Source organism: Ranitomeya imitator, chromosome 2, assembly GCF_032444005.1.
Source record: "Ranitomeya imitator isolate aRanImi1 chromosome 2, aRanImi1.pri, whole genome shotgun sequence".
In the NCBI taxonomy this organism is placed as follows: domain Eukaryota; kingdom Metazoa; phylum Chordata; class Amphibia; order Anura; family Dendrobatidae; genus Ranitomeya; species Ranitomeya imitator.
In genome coordinates, this window is record NC_091283.1 from 647,610,194 (window position 1) to 647,635,597 (window position 25,404).

Here is a 25,404-nt window from a genome sequence, read left to right on the forward strand (position 1 = left end):
TGAGTCCCCTATTTCAAAGGGATACGTCCTTTTAATTTCTTTTGGGATAAAAGCTTTCATGTCTGGCTTTTTCCATTCTTTCCTAAATCAGTGAAGCTATGTTACTGTGGATGGCAAAACATTTATGCTACCTAACTTCTAATCTCCAGAACATTAAATCCTGCATGGATTTAGGCTTCTTGATCTCTTCTACCTTCATGGTCACCCTAATGGGAATTTTCTGATAGAGTTCTTTCAATGGACTCTTTGCATAGCTTTTTAGTGTAAGAGGGCTCTAATTTGCGCTTGCATAATGCACACTCTTTGTGCTTCGGCTTTCTTCGACTGTGCTTTTCTAGGCCTGTTCTATAAAACCTATAAGTAAAAATAAAAGCATTTAGGATAATTTACACATGAAACAACCGTGACTTACCCCACCTGAGGCAGGTCTTCCAGTGTAGGAGGGGCTGCTTCCGTAGGTTCTCCAGGCTGGTTATTGTGCTCCATCTGAAATTCCTTTTGCAGCATAGTCCTGTTGTAATGGGAGGTTTTTAGTAGAGATGAGCGAATTTTCTCGGGTTCTCCTCTTATTCGGCAAGCTATAGCGCTTGCCGAATAAACTGCAGAGGGAACCCGGCTTCCTGGATCGCTCCCGCTGATCAGCGCCGCAGCTGCACGTTTCGAGGCTGTGTGACAGTCACAACACATGTATGGAGAAGCCTGTTGGGCTCTCCATACATGTGTTGTGACTAACACATTCGTGACACATGCAGCTGCGGCGCTGATCAGCGGGAGCGATCCAGGAAGCCGGGTTCCCTCTGCATCTTATTCGGCAAGCGCTATAGCTCTGCCCACCGTATCGAGTTAGGTGTAGACTGGGGGTGCATCCTGCCCTGCTCCCCCACCTCCAGCTTGTGCTGCTCCTGTCTGGTGATGCACTAAGCCATATACCAGGCCATGACCCCAGAAGCGACTTCAGACACCCTGCTCGGTTCTGGGGAAGCCATACCAGGCCATGCTCCCTGAAATGACATCATCCGCTATGCCGGCTCCCAGGGATGCACTGTGCCCTGCCAGGCCATGCTCCCGTAAAAGATGTCCCTGTCCCTTGCTGTACCACGCCTGCTCACTGCTGCCTCTCCAGGGATATCTATATGGAAAATGCTGCCCGATGTCAGCGATGCTGGGACCGCAGCCCCAGATAAGACTTCATTCTCCCTGGCAGCACCAGGGAACTGTAGGGTCTCCCTAAAGGACAGGAAACCACTGAAGCATACTGGAGGGCTCCGCCTTTTAAAGCTGTAGCGTTTCTTGGCCTTGGGGGCGGATCCTCTCTCTCTCCGTGGTGGTGTTGTGAGGGAAGAAAAACACTTCTACGTGTGAATATTTTGTGTTAAATCAACTTTTTATTTCAATATTTTTACAACAACCTTCATGGCAACATATAACACTTCTTTAAAATGTTTGTTTCAAAATATAGATGAAGATAACCATTCTCTTCTGAAAATAGAGATGGTTAATAGGAACACTGTCCTCTAGTTTACAGCATCGGAATTAACAATATGAAAAGTACAAGGGCTCATTAATCTGCTGGAGACATGGAATGCTCACGTATTGCGCAAATACGAGAAACAAATACTGATTTGTTTTCTTAATTCTTTTTGCATAGTACTTAAGTCTCTCTTGATGACAATACCAATTTTCACTTTGATGCCATAAAACCCTATTTCTGTTACAGACTTTAGTGCTTCTAGGGGCTACGACTTAAAGTGGTTGTCCATTACTTGGATATCTCTTCTCAATCATTATATTCCACCATGGAAAATAAAAACAGCCTGTACTCTCCTACGATGCCAGCACTGTTCCAAAGATGTTGATCCTGGGCCTTCCATGATGTTAGGTCACGTGAGCCCTGCAGCAAAATCTATTGCCACTTCATTTTCACTACTCCAGAGGAAACTTCCCCTGGATGTCAGTTTTGTCAGACTTAAGTGAGAGTGAAGTGGTCCATTAGCGGCCATTGATTGGCTGCAGGGGTCACATGAATAACAGCGGCAGCGACAGAGGTTAGTACAGGTTGTTTTTATTTCACATGGCAGAATATAGTGATTGACGTACTGTTTAAAGTTTTTGTGTTAACTGCATTTTTTGGCAACATTTTTTTTTCCTCAAATCACAATCTTTATTAAAAATTAAAAAAATAGAAATCATTCAGTTTTTAAACCTGCTTTTTTTAGACTAACTTCCAGTTTCAAGAAATTCACATATATATTAGTTGCAATGAACAGACTCTGGCTATCTTTTATACTGAAGCATCTAATCAGTGTGTGTTTGGCCATGTGCACACGATGCGGAATTGATGCAGATCCGCTTCGGATTTTTCCGCGCAGAAATGCTGCAGTTCCGCAATGTGATTTACAGTACAATGTAAATCAATTGGGGAACAAAAAACCTGTGCTAATGGTGCGAAAAATCCGCACTGAATCCGCAGAGGATTGAAAAGAAGTGAATGCCACTTCTTTTGTGCGGAACTGCAGCAGATTTGGACCCTTCCATGTTAGAAATCTGCAGGGGTAAAATCCGCACAAAATCCGCATCAATTCCGTAAGCTTTTCCACACAAAATCCGCATCAATTCCGCACAAAATCCACAGAAAATCTGCACCTGCGGATTCTGCCAGGAGATGCGGATTTGGTGCAGAAAATTCTGCACCCCATTCCGCAACGTGTGCACATAGCCTAAAAGGTCATTCTGAAAGGAGTGGGGTCAGCTGTGATCTCACCTATGGTGGATCCTGAATTAACAGTTGGGCTATACAAGTGATATCAATCATTGTACCCTGCCTTTGGTGATAAGAAACCCCTGTACACTCTACCTGAAAGGACAGGAAGTAGGAGTCAAATAACCCCAGTGTAAAATGGCAAGATTGCTCTTTCATTTTTTAATAAAGATTGTGATATAGAAAAAAAATGTGCACATATTTTTAAACAATGAATTGTTTCCTGATTACATATTCCCTTTAAAGAGATTGTCCACTTTCCAGTAAAACATCAAAAATACCATGAACAGTTTGGGCTGATAAGAGTGCTTTCACACTGTTTTGTCACCCATTCCTTGGTCCAGTCGGGGTTTACGTCCAAAGCCCCCACAAAACTGGCGTATTCGCCAACCGGGCCATAGACTAGAGTGGTGCCGATACACTGAACATGCCCTCTGTCGTGCATCACTTTTGGAGATGTACGCCTACAGGAGACGGACAACCAGACGTAGTAGACTGATAGTTAAACATTACTAGTGTAACAAGGATACATTTATTATCCATCACAATGCTAATAACATATCCCAAGTGTTTCATTCAAAGTACGTAACAGATCCAATATTTTGGATATAAATATTACAACTTATATGCATTTTGGTTTGAGCACTTGTGATAGTTTTCTTATCCAAGTGATAACTAATAAATGTATCCTCAGTGCATTAATTTGCCGACTGGCATTATTTTTGTATATTTACAGAGTAACTAATCTTTTACTTTTTTCCAGGGCTTGAGGCACAAGCCCCAACACAGCCACTGCACATAAGGTAAAACATGGCCTAAGTGACTTCCAGACTTTTCCCCCCACTCTATTTGTCTGCCTACATACAGCTGCACCGATATCAGAACAAAGGTCCCGATTCATTAAAGCTTTCAGACTAGAATTCTGGAGTAAAAGCTCTGAACAGCTGAAAAATTTAGGAGCAACTCATAGTTGCTCCCAAATTTTGCGACTTTTGCAGTTGTCGGGAATTGGTGTCCATTTTGGTGGAGTTGGTATAAAATGGACCGACTACTAAAATAATAACTTGGATGCAGTACACGCTGTACATTTTTCAATAAGAATTTGGGAAAGTTATGAAATGTCCTATAAATGTCTGTTCTGTTCCTGATCTAAGGATGTCGGCTCTTAGTGGAGATCAATCTGTGCTGCACTTTATGTACATGCTCAGTAGTGAGGCAGCGCTGTGGGGGTCAGGGAAACTGAGGAGTCTGTGTCAGAGTCTGAGTTGGTGGTTTGGCTTACCAACTCCACAGCCCTGGTTGTCATGCCAGTTTATGCCAATTCTTACGAAATATGCAGAACTGGGGTGTAACCCGTCTAATTCATCACAATCCGTGGTGTTCCCCAAGCCAGGAATCTCACTTCAGTACCTGACTGGAGTGAGATTTCTGTTACGGCACACGCCACTTGTTAGTAGTAGAGTTGAGCGAATTTTTCAAAATTCGGTCCTGATTACAATTGGCAGCAAATATTGTATTTGCAATATTCGCCTAACACACCCGAACGTAATTGGAGTAGAAATGACTATGTTCTGAATCGATTGTCAAACATAAATTCGGCACGAACAGGGTACCAATATGACACGAATATGGCAAATTCAGATTTGGCGACCGATCCCCAACAAACTCGCTCATCTCTAGTCTGAAGCTTCAGATTTATTAAGAGGCATGCGCATATTCATGAATTAAGAGTGTGAGACTTCAGCATGAGCGTTTATCAATGCCAGTCTTGATGAATTGGGCCCATAGTCACTTAGAGTACAGATGGTGGCAGTGAACCGGTCAGCACCTACCTGCTCCTCTGAGCGTTGTACTATTCGGAAACATCCCCAGAATGAGACACAGCTGCTGTTCCCTTCACTAGCATCATCTGTGCTTCAAATGAGCAAGTTCTGATCTGATCTAGTGAAAGCACTATAGCAGACTGGGGAAAAGCTGTGGTTTGGAAGTCACTTACAGAATCAAGATATATCCCCTAATAAAGTGATTTGCAAATTTTCAGAACTTTCCATGCCGGATAACATTATTAAAAAAGTAAATAAAAGTTTAGATACTCTTTAAAGCTATAGTAGATGATTACTCTTTCCACAGAGCACCAACATAGTACACAGAGTAGAGTGCCACTTACACATTAACTAAGTAACGTTAGATTGACTAATGGTCTGTCCTTCATCCTAAGAATCTACATTGACTTAATGGACAATTAAGGCTTTCTCTGGACTACGAATGATCAGTAAACAAAAACAATAGTACAGGGAGTTTAGTATTATGTATAAATGACATTTTCATACAGGATGAGGAACCCTCATCCAATAGGTCAAACCACAAAAGATACAGTCCTACACCCTCCCATATACATGGAAGTCGTCCAAACTCAAATACATCGGTTGACCATCCAACGTGTATGGGGTCCTGACAAATCTCCCCCGATTGATGTCGGAAGAGAAAAAGCTCAGGTGCTTAAAATTCCAATGCTGAATCCTTTTCTTTCCACTGCAGATAGGCTGTGCCGAACATTCATATATACTGGGGGATGGACAGACACCAGGTATCCAGTACACAGCTAGACATTGGCTACTACTTAGTTTCTAATGTGAAAATTTGGTTTGCAAAACTCCTTAATGCTGGCCTACAAAGAACTCACAGTGGCTCCTGAAAGGGTCTACCATTCTCTTAGAGTCTACACTATCTCGTCCAGTCACGCTAGGCTTACTGAGGCTACGGTAGAAATGCCTTCATCTGACGAAAGATTACTGAACTGAAATCTTCATGGTGCAAAGTCAAATTATATTGTAAGAATTAATTCTAAAGTGAGTAATACAATACCCTACAAATAGATTACAATAAAGGATAACTCCAATGACACATTAAGGGACAACTCAGGGTTCAGAAACTTCAGGGGCGCCATTGCAATGTCTCCATGTACTTGTTCTCTAAAGTTGACCATACTGTCGGCCAAACAATGCTTCAGCCAAATCTCCCACTTCTCGATGACAAAGCCACCGACTGACACTTTGGCCAGAGGCTTATCTTGGGGACAAGGCATGCCAAAATCGCACATGTGCAATCGACAACTCTCCTGACCATCAGTTGACTGGCGCCCCTGTACACATTTGACTGTGATCCGAAGCGGTTGATATCAGCGGGTTTGGCTGACATTAGTCATGGTCTTTAAGACTCCATCTATCTAGCTTTGTAGTAGGTCCGTCTCTTACCAATAGATTCACATCCCAAGCCTTACAAGTCATCGCAATGCCAACTGCTGCCTAACAAATACTCTCTAGACCTCCCTATGTAAATAACACTCACTGCATGCTATCATAAGGAACGTGGCTGTTCCCACACATGACATAATAAGTAATACTAATCATTTTTTCTATAGATTGAAACAATACTCGCGTGCAAATTTCTTTAAGCCTTAACTAAACGGGCATTGTGGGAAATGTGCTGTAGAGCATCCCACAAGACGCTGCACTGGGCAGGCTCCATGTAAAACCAGCAAAGATGAGCCCAGCGATCAGTAAGTGATGGTTTGTCCCAGAGATATGCCATAGCTTGTTTCTGTAGGAAAGCAAGATGTCTAGTCGGGCAGAGTACAATTGGAACATGTAACCAACATTACCAAACCAGTAGGACATAGTTACATCATGGGTCAGAATGCTGACTGAAATGGTGGACAATTAGAAGGAAAAACTCCATTGCCATAAGGTATTATCTATTCAGAAATCAATCTGAAATTCAGGGGGGAAAGGGGTGGGTAAATAAGTTAAGGGGGCACCCCACTCAATATGCATACACTCTGTTGAAGTAATGTGCACAATATTTTAATGGCCATGTTGTCAAGTACCTACCTGTTATTCCCACAATTAAAGGCAATCTGTCAACGGCATGATGTAGGGATAGAGACCCTCATTCCAGTGATGTATTACTTCATTTACTGGGTGCAGCACTTGTGACAGAATAAGTTTTTTATGCTGCATTTCTATCAGAGCTCTAAATGCTGAGCTTTGCGTAACCCCGCCCACACCACTGATTGGCAGCTTTCAATGCATACCATATACTGACAAAAAGCGGCTAATCAGTGATGAGGGTGTGGCTGGACCAGAAGCTATGAGGCCAATTGTCCTCTAGTGATAATCTCATGCTGATAAAACACCTATTTTGATTTTAACAACAAAATACAGGGCAGTGATACATTATTGGAATCCAGGTCTCTGCCACTACATCGTATTGCTATCAAATTATATAGCAAAAATCTACTGACAGATTCTCTTTAAATATTTTTACCTGGAAAATCAGGAAATAAAGAAAAGTGAATAATTTAATGATACATTAAATAATGTAAAAAAGTAAAGATGCCCTACGGAAAGTTTAAACAAAAAAACAAAATAGGAAACTTCAGGTAGTGGTAAATACTAATACAGACTAAATACTGATACATATTCTATCAGAATCTATTACTGGAGATTTTTATGCTATTTTCCTTACATGCTTGCTCACTTCTAAGTGCCATGAAATGTATTGGATTTCAACAGAACCTTAGAGACAGTGGTTGGTACAGCCCAAAGCATTTAAGATGTTATCGGAATCTGTCAGCAGGACCAACCCTCCTAAGTCATCCATATGGACATGTAGGTCATAGAAAGCAGAATTCAATTACACCTTGATATCTGAGATCCAATGTCTTATTCTTATATGTAAATGTTCAGGACTGTGGGTCAGACACTGATCCGCAGGAGAATCAGTCTCCAGAGATTATTGTAACTAAAAGGGTGAGTTACCAGCGTGAGACAAGTGATTAACACAGAATAGTAGAAATGAACGTTGTCTTCTGGCAAATACATTTTCTGCAGCTCTCCGAGTCCTGCTGTATTGCAACAACATTGCTACACTAGCTGCCTGTGCGGAAACTGTAGCTGTGTCAGGTATGATCACACACAGCTCTGCAGTTAGATCAGGAGGGCGGCCATTACACGTCTCAACTTGTTACCCCCCTTTCATGCAAAATGGTCCCTGGAGGAAGACACTCCTGCGATCAGTGTCCGGCCATAGTTCGGAACAGCTCAGTTACATGTAAGAAAAACGTGAATGTCTCTGGACATTGTCTCGCAGATATCAAGGTGTCATTTTATTCCCCTTCCTATCCTGCTGACAGATTCCCTTTACTATCTGTATAGGTCTTGGATCACTGCCTAGCGATAGAGCTGCCATGGGTTCTTCTGTATAAAGCGCTGAATCTTTTGAAATTCGTTGCAAAAGGTGGCTTATCAAAAAAGGCCTGTAAACGACAACTGCAAAAAGATGATAGGGCGTTTTTTTTTTTAAATTCAATTGTACTTGTTTCAGTTTAAAACTTTGGGACAGATACAGTGCCTTGAAAAAGTATTCATACCCCATGAACATCTCCACATTTTTCCCTTTACCTCCACAAACTTGAAAGCATTTTATTGGGATTTTATGTGATACACCAACACAAAGTAACAAGTATTTGTGAAGTGTAATGGAAGGGATACTTGTTTCCAAATTATTTTAAAAATATAAATCTGAAAATTGTGCACCAGAGCACCTTCTTCCACATGCCAGCTGTGTTCCTTACATGGCTTTTTGCATTCTTCTTGTCACTCTTCCATAAAGGCCAGCTAATTGTTGTCCTGTGGACAGATTCTCCCACCTCAGCTGTAGATTTCTGCATCTCCTTCAGAGAGACCGTGGGCCTCTTGGCTCCATCTCTAATTAGTCTTCTCCTTCCTTGGGAAGTGTAACCTCTGAGGCCTTCACAGAACAGCTGTAGTTATACTGAGAATAAAAGAACCCACCGGTGGACTCAATTTACAAAATCATGTGACGTCTGAAGGCAATTGGTCATTTAGGATTTTATTTAGGGATATCAGACTACCCATAAATACAAATTCATGTCACAAATTTCAGATTTATATTTTTTAAATAATTATAAAACAATGAATCATTTCCTTTACACTTCGCAAACACCATATATACCCGTGTATAAGCAGAGTTTTTCAGCACATTTTTGTGTGCTAAAAAACACCCCCTCGCCTTATACACGAGTCAATTGTCCCAGAAAGACTGCTAAAGAGAAATGAATATTCATTTCTCTGTAATAGCACAGAGTGACAGCCGCAGGCTTCCAGCACACATCCTACGTACCTTCCCTGCGCGCCCTCGCTGCATCTCATTCGTTACGGCGCCAGCAGCATTTCTGGCTGAGCGATCATGTGGCTTCGCCCATTAAGGTAATAAATATTCACACCTCTCCCATAGGCGTGGAGTGAATATTCATTATCTTAATGAGCATGGACACATGATCACTCGGCAGGAAGAGCTGCTGGCGCCGGGAACGAGATGCAGGTAAGTAGGATGCTTTTTTTTTTTTTTTCTTATAGGAGCCATGCATACAATGATAGGGGATAAGGAGCCATGCATACAAGGATAGGGAGCCATGCATACAAGGATGGGAGGGGGGATCCATGCATACCAGAACAGAAGGGAGAAGCCATGCATACAGAGACAGGGACCGGGGAGCCATGCATACCAGGACAGGAGGGGGAGGCATGCATACAAGGACAGCGATGGGGGAGCCATGCATACAAGGATGGGAGGGGGGAGCCATGCATACCAGGACAGGAGGGGGAAGCCATGCATACAGGGACAGGGATCGGGGGGCCATGCATACCAGGACAGGAGGGGGAAGCCATGCATACAGGGACAGGGGAGCCATGCATACCAGGGCAGGAGGGGGAAGCCATGCGTACAGGGACCGGGGTGCCATGCATACAAGGACAGCGATGGGGGGGAGCCATGCACACAAGGAAAGGGACGGGGAGCTATGTATACCGGAATAGGGATGAGGGGACAATGCATACCCGGCTTATACACGAGTCAATATATTTACCCAGTTTTTCGTGGCAAAATTAGGTGCCTCGGCTTATACTCGAGTATATATGGGTACTTGCTGCTTTGTGTTGGTATATTACATAAAATCCCAATAAAATACATTTACGTTTGTGGGTATTGCATTAAAAAACTTGGAGAAGTTCACAAGGTATAAGTACTTTCTCAAGGCACTTCATGTCCTTTGGTCCTCAGAGGGTTAAAGACCTTACAAAATGCATCCAATTAGGTGTAAAGATCTTAATTACGGTCTTAATGAGGGCATGGGGTGGAGTGCGAGGCTTCGGATTCATTAAGCATACACCTGACAACTGGAAGGAGCCCATACAGTCTAGCATTTACCAGCATGGATGAGCCTTACAGTCTAGAATTTACCAGCATGCCAGTATCGATCGGGACGTGCGCCGTGGCGGTTCAGCCAAGGGCCCACCAGAGATTTCCCCGCTCCTCGCCAGGCCAGACCGACCCTGAAGACACAGAAAAATCTGACAAGTTTACTTAGTGGGAGAGCAGAGAAATTCCTGAGATACTGGAGCAGCTTCTCTGGCCAGGTCAGGGGGAATGAAGGGTGTGGTGGGACGAGAACCTTCTCATCTTCTTCAAGAGGAACCTGCAGCCTACAGTCACTTATTGGAGCGTGTTCTTCAGCTTTGGACTGTGCATTGCGATTTTGGGTCCCACACTCTTGGATCTAAGGTGCCAGACTTGGTGTCTGGCACCTTAGATCCAAGAGTGTGGGACCCAAAATCGCAATGCACAGTCCAAAGCTGAAGAACACGCTCCAATAAGTGACTGTAGGCTGCAGCCTGCAGGACATCATTTGGGTCTTCTTCGCTCAGCAGTTCTGCCTCCTTGTTGGCAGCACCTTGGGAGGAATCTTCAAAAAGTCATTGAAGCTGTGTTTGTTCATTTGCTTGATATGTTCACTGACCATCTCATTGGTATTCGCTAGCATTCCATTTTGCAATCATGCTGGAGTTCTTGCAATGGTTATGGCAGTGGCTGGGGTCTAGCAATGGGAAACACTGATCTCCAACATGCAGCTTGTGAAAATTTATCAGCAGGACTCAGCAGTTTTCTTACAGATACTTCACTTCTTTGTTGGTTTTGGAGCTCTGCTGAGTCCATTAATAGCGGACCCATTTCTTTCTGACATCAACTGTATGCAATCAAATGCCACGCAGAATGGAAGCAGCAAACTTGAGCACATCAGGAATTCAATTGTTCCACATCATCCAGGCAATATATCTCACTATGTCCTTCCTCTTGTTGGAACTGTATTGACAAGTGTCTCTTATGCCTTTTGGATCATGGCTGCTATCAATCTTCCTGTACCTATGGCAGTTTTTCCGTTAACGTACAAAAAAGGCATGGTGCCTGGTTGTAATAGGAGGAGTCCATCACTACTGACTGCAGATGAGCTAGCAATGGAGACTCATAAGGAGACTGAGATAAAAGTTGGGAAGAAATCAGAAACACACGACGTATATAGGCACGAAGGTGGTCATGGATTGTGCTTATATTGCTGCCAGAATAAAAAGTTTTGGAATGCCCCCTCCACATATTTTAGCATTCATGTATGTTCAGCAATCATCCTCTTCATGACGGATGGACTAACGGGTGAATACTCTGGCTTTATCTACACTTACGCTGTGGAAGAACCACTGTCATTAACTCATAAGACTGCAGGATTTTTGCCCAGCATCTTTTGGGCATGCATTACCTTTGGAAGACTAATTTCCATACCTGTACCCTACAAAGTGCCTCCACGTTCCATGCTCTTTATTAACCTTGTCGGAATGTTGGCACCATTTCTGTTCTTGCTGCAGTCACAGAGCAATATACCTGGTCTTTTTATTGGCACAGCTTTCCTTGGTCTGTTCCTCAGTAGTGTATTCCCCAGTATGTTGCTAAATTACAAAGGATGTGCTACAAATGTTCTTGTTATCGCCACTGGGATGGGCGAGATGGTTCTTCAGATACTAGTAGGAACGGTTAACCAGATACAAGGCAGCTACAGCTTCTTGGTTTGTGGGGTCAGTCAGAAGTACCTTCTCACGAACAGATAAAATAAAGAATAAAGCATATGTGCTCAACATTTTCCTCCCATTCTTGAAGCATATACGTCTTAGTCCTCGTCTCAGCTCACTTTGTCAGAGCTGGGCAAAAATGAAGCGAGAACGTCAAAAGTCGCTAAATTATAGCGCAGCCTCAAGTTGCACCCACATTTTGTGACTTTTCAAAGCTTTTTAGGCCATAATTCTAGCATAAAAGCTTTGATTAATTTGGTCCTATAAATCTGAAATTCAGCGAGTGCCGTGATTTTATTCTTTTTCCGGTGGTACAAGTGACTATGTTGCATCTTTTCACTGAGCACCCCTGACTTGTTGGGTGAACGGCAGGTCCGTGTGCCACACGTTGGTGTAGGGCAACCTATGTGAGGAAGTAGCGAAGGATTTTCGGTTTGCTGCATAGATCATTTCATTGTCTTTTTGCTCCATTACTTTACATTCTGTTAGGATGACGATCAGATATTTATAAGTTTAGATGTATGAAAATTGACAGTGGGCGACCTTACTTTTTGACCCGACTAGCTATATAGTTCAGATCCTATTACTGAATGTATAACAAGAGGCAAGACTGTGTCCGCCTTCTCCCTGGAAAGTTAATGGTTGTCAGTCACCCTTAATGAGAACACTGGTGAAAACCACACCTTCCCATTGGAAAGAACGATGCGTACACCGTAACTGTCCACACATTCATTAAAGGGTCGACCGCGATATAAGTCCGGCCAGGCTCATAACTATGGAGATGGGACAACGGAAACAGCCTAAAGCAGACCAGCTGTTCTGTTACTGCAACTCTCATTAAAATGAATGGAAGTTACAGAAAGAGAGGAGCACAGCAGGATCTCAAGAAAAGTGGAGCTAAAGGATAACTAAATACAAATTCTATCAGCTGTCAAATCATGCAATAGTAGATGTATGCATTTTCAGTGGGGTTCCCACTCCAGCCATTGACTAGAGTATTTTTATACTGGAGACTGCAGGGATAACGGATGGGAGGCAATGGAAGCTTACCGTACGGAGTAACACTACAAACAACCAATATCAGCAGTACATTGTGTATACAGTCTTCACATAATATGTACATAAGGCATATAGAAAATATTGAACTTGTGAGTGGAGTTACCCTTTAAACAGGATGAGGAGCCCCAAATATTTTAGATGGGTGCAGAGTCACAGCTTTTCCTGGCCATTTGGTGAGGATAGGTTCGAGAGTAACTGGGAGGAAGGAGGTCAGCTCATTGCGTTGGATGAGTAGTAGTGAATGGGGTAATCGGCAATGTACGATTCTTCACTTAACTGGTTCAGCATGCCCTTGTATAAAACATCCATGACGAGGACCTCGGCGACAAGTCTTTGTTTTTCCTCCATCCTCCGTAATTTTGACGCGACTGTTACACCAAAGGCGTCATACTCGTCATTGTTTTTAGAGAGAATTGCTGCAGCTTGGGAAAGCAGCTCATTGCTCAGATCATCATCATTGTACAGTTTTCCTTTCTTTCTTTTCCTTATAAATGGCATATCCTCCTGTGGGTCGTAGTCCACATCCTCAGATTGGCTGTTACTGGTTACCTGAAAGTCACACGTTTGAGCGTCAAAACCCTCCTGCATGCTTTTGATAATAAAATCACTATTAAAGTATTATGGGGGTCTCTTCTGGAATGTGATCACAAGTGCTAAAGGATGAGATGAGTTCACTACTTCCAGTGTACTGTGCCGGTGGGGGACCATGTACCATACCTGCAGCTTCCTAATTGTCCCAGATGTCTTCCCAATCTAGTACCACCAGCTTCTGGACAGATCATTGCCCCGGATAAGGCCATAGACTTGGCAAACACTGTTCCTTCAAATATGTATCTCAAGTACCTCGAATATATCTGCATTTTTAAGGACCAACAACTTAATACAAATGGAACGGCCACTGTCCCGGACTCCCAAGATCAACAGTTCTGACATACCACTGGTCTGGTGCCCACTAGATGACTCCTAAAGTGCCATACTACTTACCCTACCCGGCTTACATAGTGTATTTCCCACATATGGTAATTATTTTGAAGCAGGACTATAACAGAGGTGACCCGGTGGTGAGAAGGCCTAAACAATGAAGGCCACGGATACGGCCAATCTGGTGGTGAAGAGGGAAAATGCGAGTGGCACGTATATACATGCAACTCCCAATGCGGCCAATTTTAGACCTTTTTTGCTTTCTTTTTTCTCACCGCCTTCTAAGAGACATAACTTTATATTTTCCCATCAACATGCAGTAAATTCAGAACTTTGTAAAAAAGTAAAATTTGGTTTGTGTCGTTCTCAGAGTTGGGTTTCTTTCTATTTTATTGCATTTTTTTGTGGGGGGAGCTGTGGTTAAAGAAAAAAAATGATGAATTTTTTTCTTTATGGAATTTACTGTACAGATTAAATAGTATTATATGCTGAAAGGTGAGACTTTTGTGGACGTGGCAGTACTAACTTTGTTTCTAGTATTGGGATTTTTTTTCTTTTGATATTACCCCTTTTTACTACATGGTCTCCAAATAAACTGCAACATGTAATGAAAGTAGTATATAGTACAATCACAGGATACATATTGCAGTATGTGGTGAAACTAACAATCTATTATGAAGCCAAGTAAAAGGCTGAGCTTCGCAGAAGTGAGTTAGTGGCCTTCAGTACTATGGCTGCTCACTGGTACCTTGAGATTCCATATCGAGGAGGGGTTGGGATGGGCAATTAAATCATGCCACTTAAATGCCATTGTCAAAGGTTGACAGTGGCATTTAAGTGGTTATAATGAGGGGATTGGTGCACTTGTTGTGTAAGGTGCAGGCTAAACAATGAACAGTGCTGTATTCTTTCCTCCAGCAAATAATGGCCAATAAAGAATACACTGGTGATGAGATTGTAAACTGGAAGTGAAGGAGATTTAAAGCCTAACATGAAATACCTGAGACACATTAGTTGAGTCCTCCAGAATCTCAATGGTCTCTTCCACTGGCTCATCTTCCTGGCGGCATTCCTGGGACTCTCCCGAATTGGATGATCCCTCCATTGGTGCATCCTCCTGGCCAATTGTGAACTTAAGGAGGTCAAAGTACCACAGCCGGGGAACATACACATCATCAGCGGAGGTGGCCGTCTTCCTGGACACTTGTACTTTGTTGAATTCTTTTTTGAAGACTGTCCTCAAATTGGCAATTTTATGTTTAACAAACTGGATGTTGGCACTTGGGCAGACAGAGCGGCAGAGGTTGACCATGCTCTCATAGGCCTTCAGTCTTTTCTGTTTATTGGAATAGTCGGAGATCTTCACGTTCCACAGGCACGGAAAGGACCGATACATGTCTATGAATTCTTTCAGGAACTGTGGATTCATGAGATATTCGGAATAAATTTTCTTTTTTGAGAGATCCATCTATTAAAAAAACATTTATCACTTCTGACATCATAATCTGCAATTAAAAATAACTCCACCTAAAGGCTTTGACTTGCAGCCAATTTCCATTTTAATGCAGAGCCGCATCTACATTAAAAACACACTAGCATTTATTAAAAAAAAAAAGTGAGGGTGTCACAACCTCAAGTCTACAACTAGCGACTACCTTTTCTAAGGCCATGACACCTAACAAAGTAAGGATGTGTTACTATTCAACCATTACATAAACCTAACACACAAAGGAGTAATAAAGGGCTTCTCCACTATTGGACAACTCATTTTCCATATCTCTAATATGCCTAGTAAAATAATAAAAAAAAAAAACATACCTCCCGGTCCGTCAGATGCAGCAACTGTGAAGATGGCAGTTCATCAGTGGCTGCTGATTGACTGCAGCGCTCACATGACAAAAACAATAACATAAGATCGTCGGGGGAAGGGGTAAAGGTGAAAAGCTGCACCAGTCTAGGAGGTAAATATGCATTTTTCTTATCCCTTTAACCACACAGGGGCATTCAGAAGGGGTTGTCCAGTAGTAGACAACTCCTTTAAATACCATTCTACATTGGCTCTTGTTTGAAGATAGTTTCTGCAATAATATACCTTGTGAGCACCTGCACGACTGCTTTTAGCAGGAGACCACCATTTCTTGTAAGGATTTCGAAGGGAACTTCGCCTTGTGTTCAGATGTACTGAAACAGAGTTAATAAACAAACAGAACGTCATACAGCGTTGGCACACATGTGGCATGAAGTCTTGGATACTTTGTGACCAAGTAGAGGAAATGCTCAGTCTTGTGAACCAATGGTCTATGCATCCTTCTCCCCTCTGGTTACAGATTGGCGGCCTATGGAGAGATATGTGCATTACTTTATTGTACTGTTTAGCCCATGTTGCTCCATTCCTCCATGTGTTTCCAATTGGTGACTGAGGATTATACACTTTGCTTGCTTTCTAGTAACCGGGTGGCGTATTAGCATTGCTCATACCTGTGACCTCATTGTATGAACATCGCTCCGTGGCATATAAACCATCAGTGCCTGATGAATGAGTGGTATGTGCTCACGCAGGTACATTGCTGCTGTATGTACTGATCTGTTTCTATGTCCTGGTCACCTGGCACATGAGATTCCTAACGAACAAGTAGTCCTATGGATTACCTTCTCCATGGTGAGCCACACACATGCAACATTCATTATCAGATTTCCAGTTATAAAATACAATGTCCTCATGTAATACACAGCGGCCCGCACAGATACATGTTACTCATCAGCAAGGCACACACCTGGGCTGATATCTGCAGGAAGTTCCTCCTCCTTGACCCTCACACTTCTCATATTTTCTCTTTGAATCTCTGGACCAATATCAACTACCACGATATTCAGATTTTCTTCCTAAATGCACAAACAGAAAGCAGTATTATAGAAGATATAATGTTATATATAGGTGATAGTATAGCAGACATTACATTGTTATGCATAGGAGCTGTATTATAGCATGTATATTCTTGTGCAAAGTGGGTCATAAATTATAAGAAAGCAATTACGGTATATAGCAGTTACATTCTTGTACATAGTGAGCAATGCTATAGTAGGTATATTCACATACAATGGGGCAGTATTATAGTGGTTATATTCTTGTACATAGGGGCAGTATTATAGTAGCTATACTGCTGTACATAGGAGCGGTATTATAGTGGTTATATTGTTGTACTTAGGAGCGGTATTATAGTGGTTATATTGTACATTGAGGCAGTATTATAGGAGCTATACTGTTGTACATAGGAGCGGTATTATAGTAGTTATATTTTTGTACATAGGGGCAGTATTATAATAGCTATACTGTTGTACATTGAGGCGGTATTATAGTAGCTATACTGTTGTACACAGGAGCGGTATTATAGTAGTTATATTCTTGTACATAGGGGCAGTATTATAGTAGCTATACTGTTGTACATAGGGGCAGTATTATAGTAGCTATACTGTTGTACATAGGAGCGGTATTATAGTGGTTATATTGTTGTACATGCGAGCGGTATTATAATGGTTATATTCTTGTACATTGAGGCAGTATTATAGTAGCTATACTGTTGTACATAGGAGCGGTATTATAGTAGTTATATTCTTGTACATAGGGGCAGTATTATAGTAGCTATACTGTACATAGGGGCAGTATTATAGTAGCTATATTGTTGTACACAGGAGCGGTATTATAGTAGTTATATTCTTGTACATAGGGGCAGTATTATAGTAGCTATACTGTTGTACATAGGGGCAGTATTATAGTAGCTATACTGTTGTACATAGGAGCGGTATTATAGTGGTTATATTGTTGTACATAGGAGCGGTATTATAGTGGTTATATTCTTGTACATTGAGGCAGTATTATAGTAGCTATACTGTTGTACATAGGAGCGGTATTATAGTAGAAATATTCTTGCACATAGGGGACAGTATTATAGTATATTGTTGTACATAAGAGCAGTATTAGGCTATGTGCACACATTGCAGATTTAGATGACGATGTGCAGCGTTTGTTGCCGCACGGATTCCCATCAAATCTGCAGTGTAGTGCACAGCCAATGTTAGTCTATGGTAAATGGAGATTCGTTGTGCACATGCTGCGGAAAAATCTGCGCAGAAATGCAGCATTTTTTTCCCACAACATGTCAATTCTTTTTGCGGATCTGCGTTCCTGCACCCATTGAGTCAGGCACATCCGCAGGAAAACTGCGGATCTGCGTTTCTGCACCCATTGAGTCAGGCACATCCGCAGGAAAACTGCAGGTTTAAAAAACATCTGCGGATTTGCTGCGGATGTGGGTGCTAGAAACGCTGCAGATCGGGAGGGGGAAGAGTGTGCAGAGCTATGTGCGTGTATGTGTGTGCGGGGGTCTGCGTGAATCTGTGTCTGGGGGCGGGGCTGTGTGTGTGGGTCTGTGTGTAGGCAGGCATCGTCTGATGGGACTACTAGTCCCATCCGGCTATGCCTGCTACAGTAACACCATTAGCCAATGATTGGAAAGTAGTCCCACCATCAGGCTAATGTGTTGAATGTTAAAAAAACAAACAAACAAAAAAAGCACGTACAGTATACATATAGTACATACTTACCATATACATCTAATCCCCGAAGCCATCGATCATCTGCAAATAAAATTAAAATAATAAACAAACAATATACTCCCTGTGTCCGACGTAATCCAATTAATAACGATTGTCCCATGACGATCTCCCGTGGAGAGCTGTCATGTCGGCAGATGTGACCGCTCTCCAGGGGTTCCGGTGATACAATGACTGCTGTATCACTCCATCGCCAACAGGTAACCTGAGTTCACCTGTCACTTGCGGCACTACAGCGTGAGAATTTTCTCACGGCTGTAGTGCCGTAACGTGAACTCAGATGATAAACAACCCCCCCACCCCCGCAATGTACCTCCGGTCAGTGTGTCATCGGAGGCCCTATAAAGCGGTCCCTCTATAAGGGAGATCGTCGTGGGACACTCGTTATTAAAGAGGGACTACGTCGGAACAGGAAGTATTTTTATGCAGGAGATCAATGGCTTCGATTGGATTAGGCGTAGAATAAAAATTATCAAAAAATGCATAGTGCTTTATTTCATTAAAATACTCTTTTCTGGCTGTATCTATTTTTTTTAACCCATTAGTAACTATAGGATTAATAATGGATAGGCGTCTTATTGACGCCTCTCCATTATTAACCAGGCTTAATGTCACCTTACAATCAACAGTGACATTAACCCCTTATTACCCCATATGCCACTGCAACAGGGCAGAGGGAAGAAAGAGGATAAGTGCCAGAATTAGTTCATCATACAGATGTGGCAATCCTGGGGCGGCTGGGTGCTGGTATTTTCAGCCGGGGGCGGGGACAATATCCATGGTCTTTTCCAAGGCTATGAATATCAGCACGCAGCTGTCTGCTTAGCATTTCTGGCTATTAATTATAGGGGCCCCATGTCATTTTTTGGGGGTTCCCTTATTTTACTAGCCAGTAAAGGCTAAATATACAGCTGCGGACTGATATTCATAGCCTGGGAAGCTCCATGGGTATTAACCCCTCCCAGGCTAGAAATATTAGCCCCCGGCCATTGGCTTTCCCTCTGTGGCGCAGAAAATTGCGCGGGAGCCCATGCCAGTTTTTTTTTTTTAAAGATATTGCATGCAGATTGTGTGTGTGTCTTTAACTATTTATGTACCATTTTATCTGTCTGTCTGTGTGTAAACACTTTTCTTCCATGGAATATGTAAAATAAGAGGTTGGACAAAGAAATGACATCACAATTTTTTTTTTAAATAATAGATCTTTATTTAGGTTACAAAAACGCATGAAAAAAACGCATCAAATCAGCATCAAAAACACATAAAAAATGCATCAAAACCACACAGATTTTTACCTGCGTTTACTGCCAAGAGGTGCAGATTCTGTGCAGAAAATTCTGCAGGCCAATCTGCAACGTATGCAAATACCCTTAGGATATGTGCACACGTTGCGGATTAGGCTTAGGAATTTCTGGTGCGGATTCTGCCTCTCCTGGCAGAAAACGCACCTGCGGATTTGTTGCGTTTTTTGTGGTGTTCCGCAGCATTTTTTGTGCGGTTTTCTTGCGGATTTGCTGCGTTTTTTACCCCTGCGGTTTTCTATAATGGAATGGTTTGAAAACGCTGCAGATTCACAAAAAAGAAGTGACATGCTACTTCTTTTAAACCACAGCGTTTCCGCAGCAGATTTTCCGCAAAGTGTGCACAGCATTTTTTTTTCTCATTGATTTACATTGTACTGTAAATCAATTGCGGATATGCAGCGTTTCTGCACCTCAAAAAACGCTGCGGATCCACAGAGAATCCACAACGTGTGCACATACCCTAATAGTAGTTATATTCTTGTACACGGGGGGCAGTATTGTAGTAGCTATAGTCTTGTACATAGGGGACAGTATTATAGTAGGTATATTTAGGTACAATGGAGCAGTATTATAGTAGTTATGTTCTTGTACACAAGGGCAGTATTATTCATGTACACTGGGGTAGTAGTAATAGTAAATTATTGTTGTGCGTAGGGGCAGTATTATAATAGTTATACACTTGGTCATAGGAAACAGTATTATAGTAGATTTATTCTTGTTTGTAACAGCAGTATTATAGTGGTTATACATAGTATTATAGTAGTTTTATTCTTGTACATACATGGCAGTATTAAAGTCATTATACACTTGAACATGGGGGGAGTATTATAGTAGATTTATTCTTGTGCATAGGAACAAGTATTATAGTACTTATGCACAGCAGTAATATAATAGTTATTCTTGTCTACAGAAAGCAGTATTATAGTAGCTGAATTCTTCCATATATTGGCCAGTACAGTCAAAGTTCTACTCTTATAATACAGGCTGGGCCATTTATATGGATACATCTAAATAAAATGGGAATGGTTGGTGATATCAACTTCCTGTTTGTGGCACGTAAGTATATGGGAGGGGGGAAACTTTTCAAGATGGGTGGTGAACATGGCGGCCATTTTGGATCCAACTTTATTTTTTCAATGGGAAGCGAGTCATGTGACACATCAAACTAATTGAGAATTTCACAAGAAAAACAATGGTGTGCTTGGTATTAACGTAACTTTATTCTTTCATGAGTTATTTACAAGTTTCTCTTTGTTTACAGCTATTGACATGTCGCAGAGGTTAACACGTGAGGAGGAGATAGAAATTGTGTTGATGTCTGGTGAACATAGTACCAGGGTCATTGCAGCAGATTTCAATGCAAGACACCCTACGAAACCACTCATCTCCCATGCTACAGTTAGCAAACTGCTTGCCAAATTTCGGGAAACAGGTTCAGTGTTGGATTTGCCAAAATGAGGATGCAAGAAAATTGTCACTAATGAAGAAACATCAGTGGCTGTTCTAGCTTCATTCAGCAAGAGCCCACAGCGTAGCACTCGCCACATGTCACTGGAGAGTGGCATCAGTCGAACATCCCTACGGCGGATATTAGCTACTCACAAATGGCACCCTTACAAAATCTAGCTGCTGCAGCATCTCAACGAGGATGACCCAGATCAGCGTGCTGAATTTCCAGAATGGGCAAAACAAAAATTGGAACAGGACCCTCAGTTTACACAAAACATTATATTCAGTGATGAGGCAAACTTTTTTAAGAATGGTGAAGTTAACAAACAAAACCACTGCAATTGGTCTGACACTAACCCACAGTGGATAGATCCCCCCCCAAGACTGTTGGAATACAAAAATTGATGGTATGGTGTTGTATAAGGGGTACAAGGATAGTGTGGCCATTCTTTATCAATGGAAGCCTCAGTGCCACTGGATATCTGAAATTGCTGCATGATGATGCGTTGCCCTCTTTAAGCACTGAAGATGGCACGTTCCTTGAGTTTTTCCAGCTAGATAGTGCACCACCACATTATGGGTGTCAGGTCCAAGCATTCCTACATGAACAGTTTCCTGAAAAGTGGATTGGTCGTCGTGGGCCAGTTGAATGGTCACCAAGGTCTCCTAATGTGACCCCCTTAGACCTTTAACTTTGGGGTCATCCTACGGCAATTGTCTATGCTGTGAAGATACGAGATGTGCAGCATCTGAAACAGTGGATACTGGAAGCCTGTGCTAGCATTTCTTCTGCGTTTTTGCTATCTGAGTGTCAAGAGTGGGAGAAGAGGGTTGAATTGACAATCCAACACAATGGGCCGCACTTTGAACACATTTTAAGCGTGGTCATAAACTTGTAAATAACTGATGAAAGAATAAAGTTACGTTAAAACCAAGCACACCATTGTTTTTCTTGTGAAATTCTCAATAAGTTTCATGTGTCACATGACCCTCTTTCATTGAAAAAAATAAAGTTGGATCCAAAATTGCGGACTTCAAAATGTCCGCCATGCTCACCACCCATCTTGAAAAGTTTTCTCCCTCCCATATACTAATGTGTCACAAACAGGAAGTTGATATCACAAACCATTCACATTTTATTTAGGTGTATCCATATAAATGGCCCACCCTGTATTGTCTCCTATGTGCAACATACAATAGTCACAGTGTTATACAAAGGGACAAAGCCTACCATAAAAACAAAATGGGCAAACACCCTGTAGTAAATAAATAGCTATCATGCATGAAAATAATATAGGGTACTTGGTGAACATAATTTTGGTCAAAAAAATAGCAAAAGCTATCCCACCACATCATGGTGAACCTATTAGGGATGGCCCTAACCTCTAGTATTAAAACTTTACCATAACGACAAATGTGAACATGGGGTGAGAAGGACCGAGGCCCCAACTAATGGACACCGATCAATTGGGAACTATATGAATATAGTGTCCAGCTAAAAAAACGGAGGTCAATTCCTTGTTTTTACATTTTCATGCGCTATTGCTCATTATTTATTTATTCATTATTTACTAATTGCAGGATATTTGGTCAATTTTTTTTATCTTCGGTTTTGTCTGTTTAGTGGCCAGTGTGAACCTGTGCTTACAAGCTGCATGCACACCAACTTATATTCTTCATATAGGGCAGCACGGTGGCGCAGTGGTTAGCACTGCAGCCTTGCAGCGCTGGAGTGAAATTCCATCAAGGACAACATCTGCAAAGAGTTTGTATGTTCTCCCTGTGTTTGCGTGGGTTTCCTCCGGGTTCTCCGGTTTCTTCCCACATTCCTAAGACATACTGACAGGGAATTTGGATTGTGAGCCCAACGGGAACAGCGATGATAATGTGTGCACACTGAAAAGTGCTGTGGAATATGTTAGTGCTGTATAAAAATAAAGATTAATAAAGATTCTAGATCACTGCTTTTGTTTTTTGCACAAAGCGAGCAGTTTTAAAGTAGTTACAGTGGGGCAAAAAAGTATTTAGTCAGTCAGCAATAGTGCAAGTTCCACCACTTAAAAAGATGAGAGGCGTCTGTAATTTACATCATAGGTAGACCTCAACTATGGGAGACAAACTGAGAAAAAAAAATCCAGAAAATCACATTGTCTGTTTTTTTTATCATTTTATTTGCATATTATGGTGGAAAATAAGTATTTGGTCAGAAACAAAATTTCATCTCAATACTTTGTAATATATCCTTTACTGGCAATGACAGAGGTCAAACGTTTTCTGTAAGTCTTCACAAGGTTGCCACACACTGTTGTTGGTATGTTGGCCCATTCCTCCATGCAGATCTCCTCTAGAGCAGTGATGTTTTTGGCTTTTCGCTTGGCAACACGGACTTTCAACTCCCTCCAAGGGTTTTCTATAGGGTTGAGATCTGGAGACTGGCTAGACCACTCCAGGACCTTGAAATGCTTCTTACGAAGCCACTCCTTCGTTGCCCTGGCGGTGTGCTTTGGATCATTGTCATGTTGAAAGACCCAGCCACGTTTCATCTTCAATGCCCTTGCTGATGGAAGGAGGTTTGCACTCAAAATCTCACGATACATGGCCCCATTCATTCTTTCATGTACCCGGATCAGTCGTCCTGGCCCCTTTGCAGAGAAACAGCCCCAAAGCATGATGTTTCCACCACCATGCTTTACAGTAGGTATGGTGTTTGATGGATGCAACTCAGTATTCTTTTTCCTCCAAACACGACAAGTTGTGTTTCTACCAAACAGTTCCAGTTTGGTTTCATCAGACCATAGGACATTCTCCCAAAACTCCTCTGGATCATCCAAATGCTCTCTAGCAAACTTCAGACGGGCCCGGACATGTACTGGTTTAAGCAGTGGGACACGTCTGGCACTGCAGGATCTGAGTCCATGGTGGCATAGTGTGTTACTTATGGTAGGCCTTGTTACATTGGTCCCAGCTCTCTGCAGTTCATTCACTAGGTCCCCCCGCATGGTTCTGGGATTTTTGCTCACCGTTCTTGTGATCATTCTGACCCCACGGGGTGGGATTTTGTGTGGAGCCCCAGATCGAGGGAGATTATCAGTGGTCTTGTATGTCTTCCATTTTCTAATTATTGCTCCCACTGTTGATTTCTTCACTCCAAGCTGGTTGGCTATTGCAGATTCAGTCTTCCCAGCCTGGTGCAGGGCTACAATTTTGTTTCTGGTGTCCTTTGACAGCTCTTTGGTCTTCACCATAGTGGAGTTTGGAGTCAGACTGTTTGAGGGTGTGCACAGGTGTCTTTTTATACTGATAACAAGTTTAAACAGGTGCCATTACTACAGGTAATGAGTGGAGGAAAGAGGAGACTCTTAAAGAAGAAGTTACAGGTCTGTGAGAGCCAGAAATCTTGATTGTTTGTTTCTGACCAAATACTTATTTTCCACCATAATATGCAAAAAAATGATAAAAAAACAGACAATGTGATTTTCTGGATTTTTTTTTCTCAGTTTGTCTCCCATAGTTGAGGTCTACCTATGATGTAAATTACAGACGCCTCTCATCTTTTTAAGTGGTGGAACTTGCACTATTGCTGACTGACTAAATACTTTTTTGCCCCACTGTATATTATCTATAGTAGGCGATATTGTAGTAGTCATATTCTTATAAACAGGAACAATATAATACAGTGGGATAAATAATTATTTGATCCCCTGCTGATTTTGTAAGTTTGCCCACTGACAAAGACATGAACAGTGTATAATTTTAACCCTGCTGTACTGTTCGGTCAAAAATGACCGTTTTTGAACTTTGATATTTTTTAAACAATTCATTATGCGCTTCTGAAACTTGTGGTTACTTCTATTTTCCTAATTTGAGGGGTTCTTTCTAAGGGTCCTTTCTTTCTTTTTTTTTTTTTTTGGTTTTTGCGCCACATTTTTTTTTACACTTGTACTGTTCCAGGTCAAAAAGGACCGAATAGCATTTTAGCTAATTTCAGCCATTTTTTGAGTAAAACAAATGAGTTATAATTTCTTTTGAGACTACTTATTGCATCTACTATTGTTTATGAAGTAAACAGTTGTTTTAGGTGCAGATTTACACATACAAACCATAAAATTAGCTAAAATGCTGTTCGGTCATTTTTGACCGGGAACAGTACAAGTGTAAAAAAAAAAAAACAAACATATTGGTTTTCAGTACAGTTCTGTGCAAACAAGCCTGAGCTTCCACAAAGTATTCTCAGCAAAAGAGGTGTACATAGTTCAATGTTTTATTTCACTCAAGACACAACAGTGGTTTCTTATGTTCCAAGAAAAAATAAACAAGTGATACT

General features: G+C 41.8%; 1 protein-coding gene and 1 pseudogene across 3 annotated transcripts in view; one reads left to right on the forward strand and one right to left on the reverse strand.

Annotated features, from left to right (window-relative positions):
• Positions 1-1,363: 1,363 nt before the first annotated feature.
• Positions 1,364-25,404, reverse strand: part of LOC138665425 (uncharacterized) — a 56,245-nt gene continuing 32,204 nt past the window's right edge. The window contains exons 5-8 of one of the 3 annotated variants that reach the window (XM_069752897.1): positions 16,491-16,599; positions 15,809-15,897; positions 14,717-15,184; positions 1,364-13,344 (exon numbers count right to left, since the gene is read on the reverse strand). In XM_069752897.1, coding sequence (XP_069608998.1) covers positions 13,006-13,344; positions 14,717-15,184; positions 15,809-15,897; positions 16,491-16,599 — 1,005 coding nt within the window. In that variant the 3' untranslated portion in view covers positions 1,364-13,005. The remainder of the gene's footprint in view (positions 13,345-14,716; positions 15,185-15,808; positions 15,898-16,490; positions 16,600-25,404) is intronic. The other 2 variants (XM_069752899.1, XM_069752898.1) reach the window with 2 other exon arrangements.
• LOC138666774 (major facilitator superfamily domain-containing protein 4A pseudogene) lies at positions 3,914-11,775 on the forward strand (annotated as a pseudogene).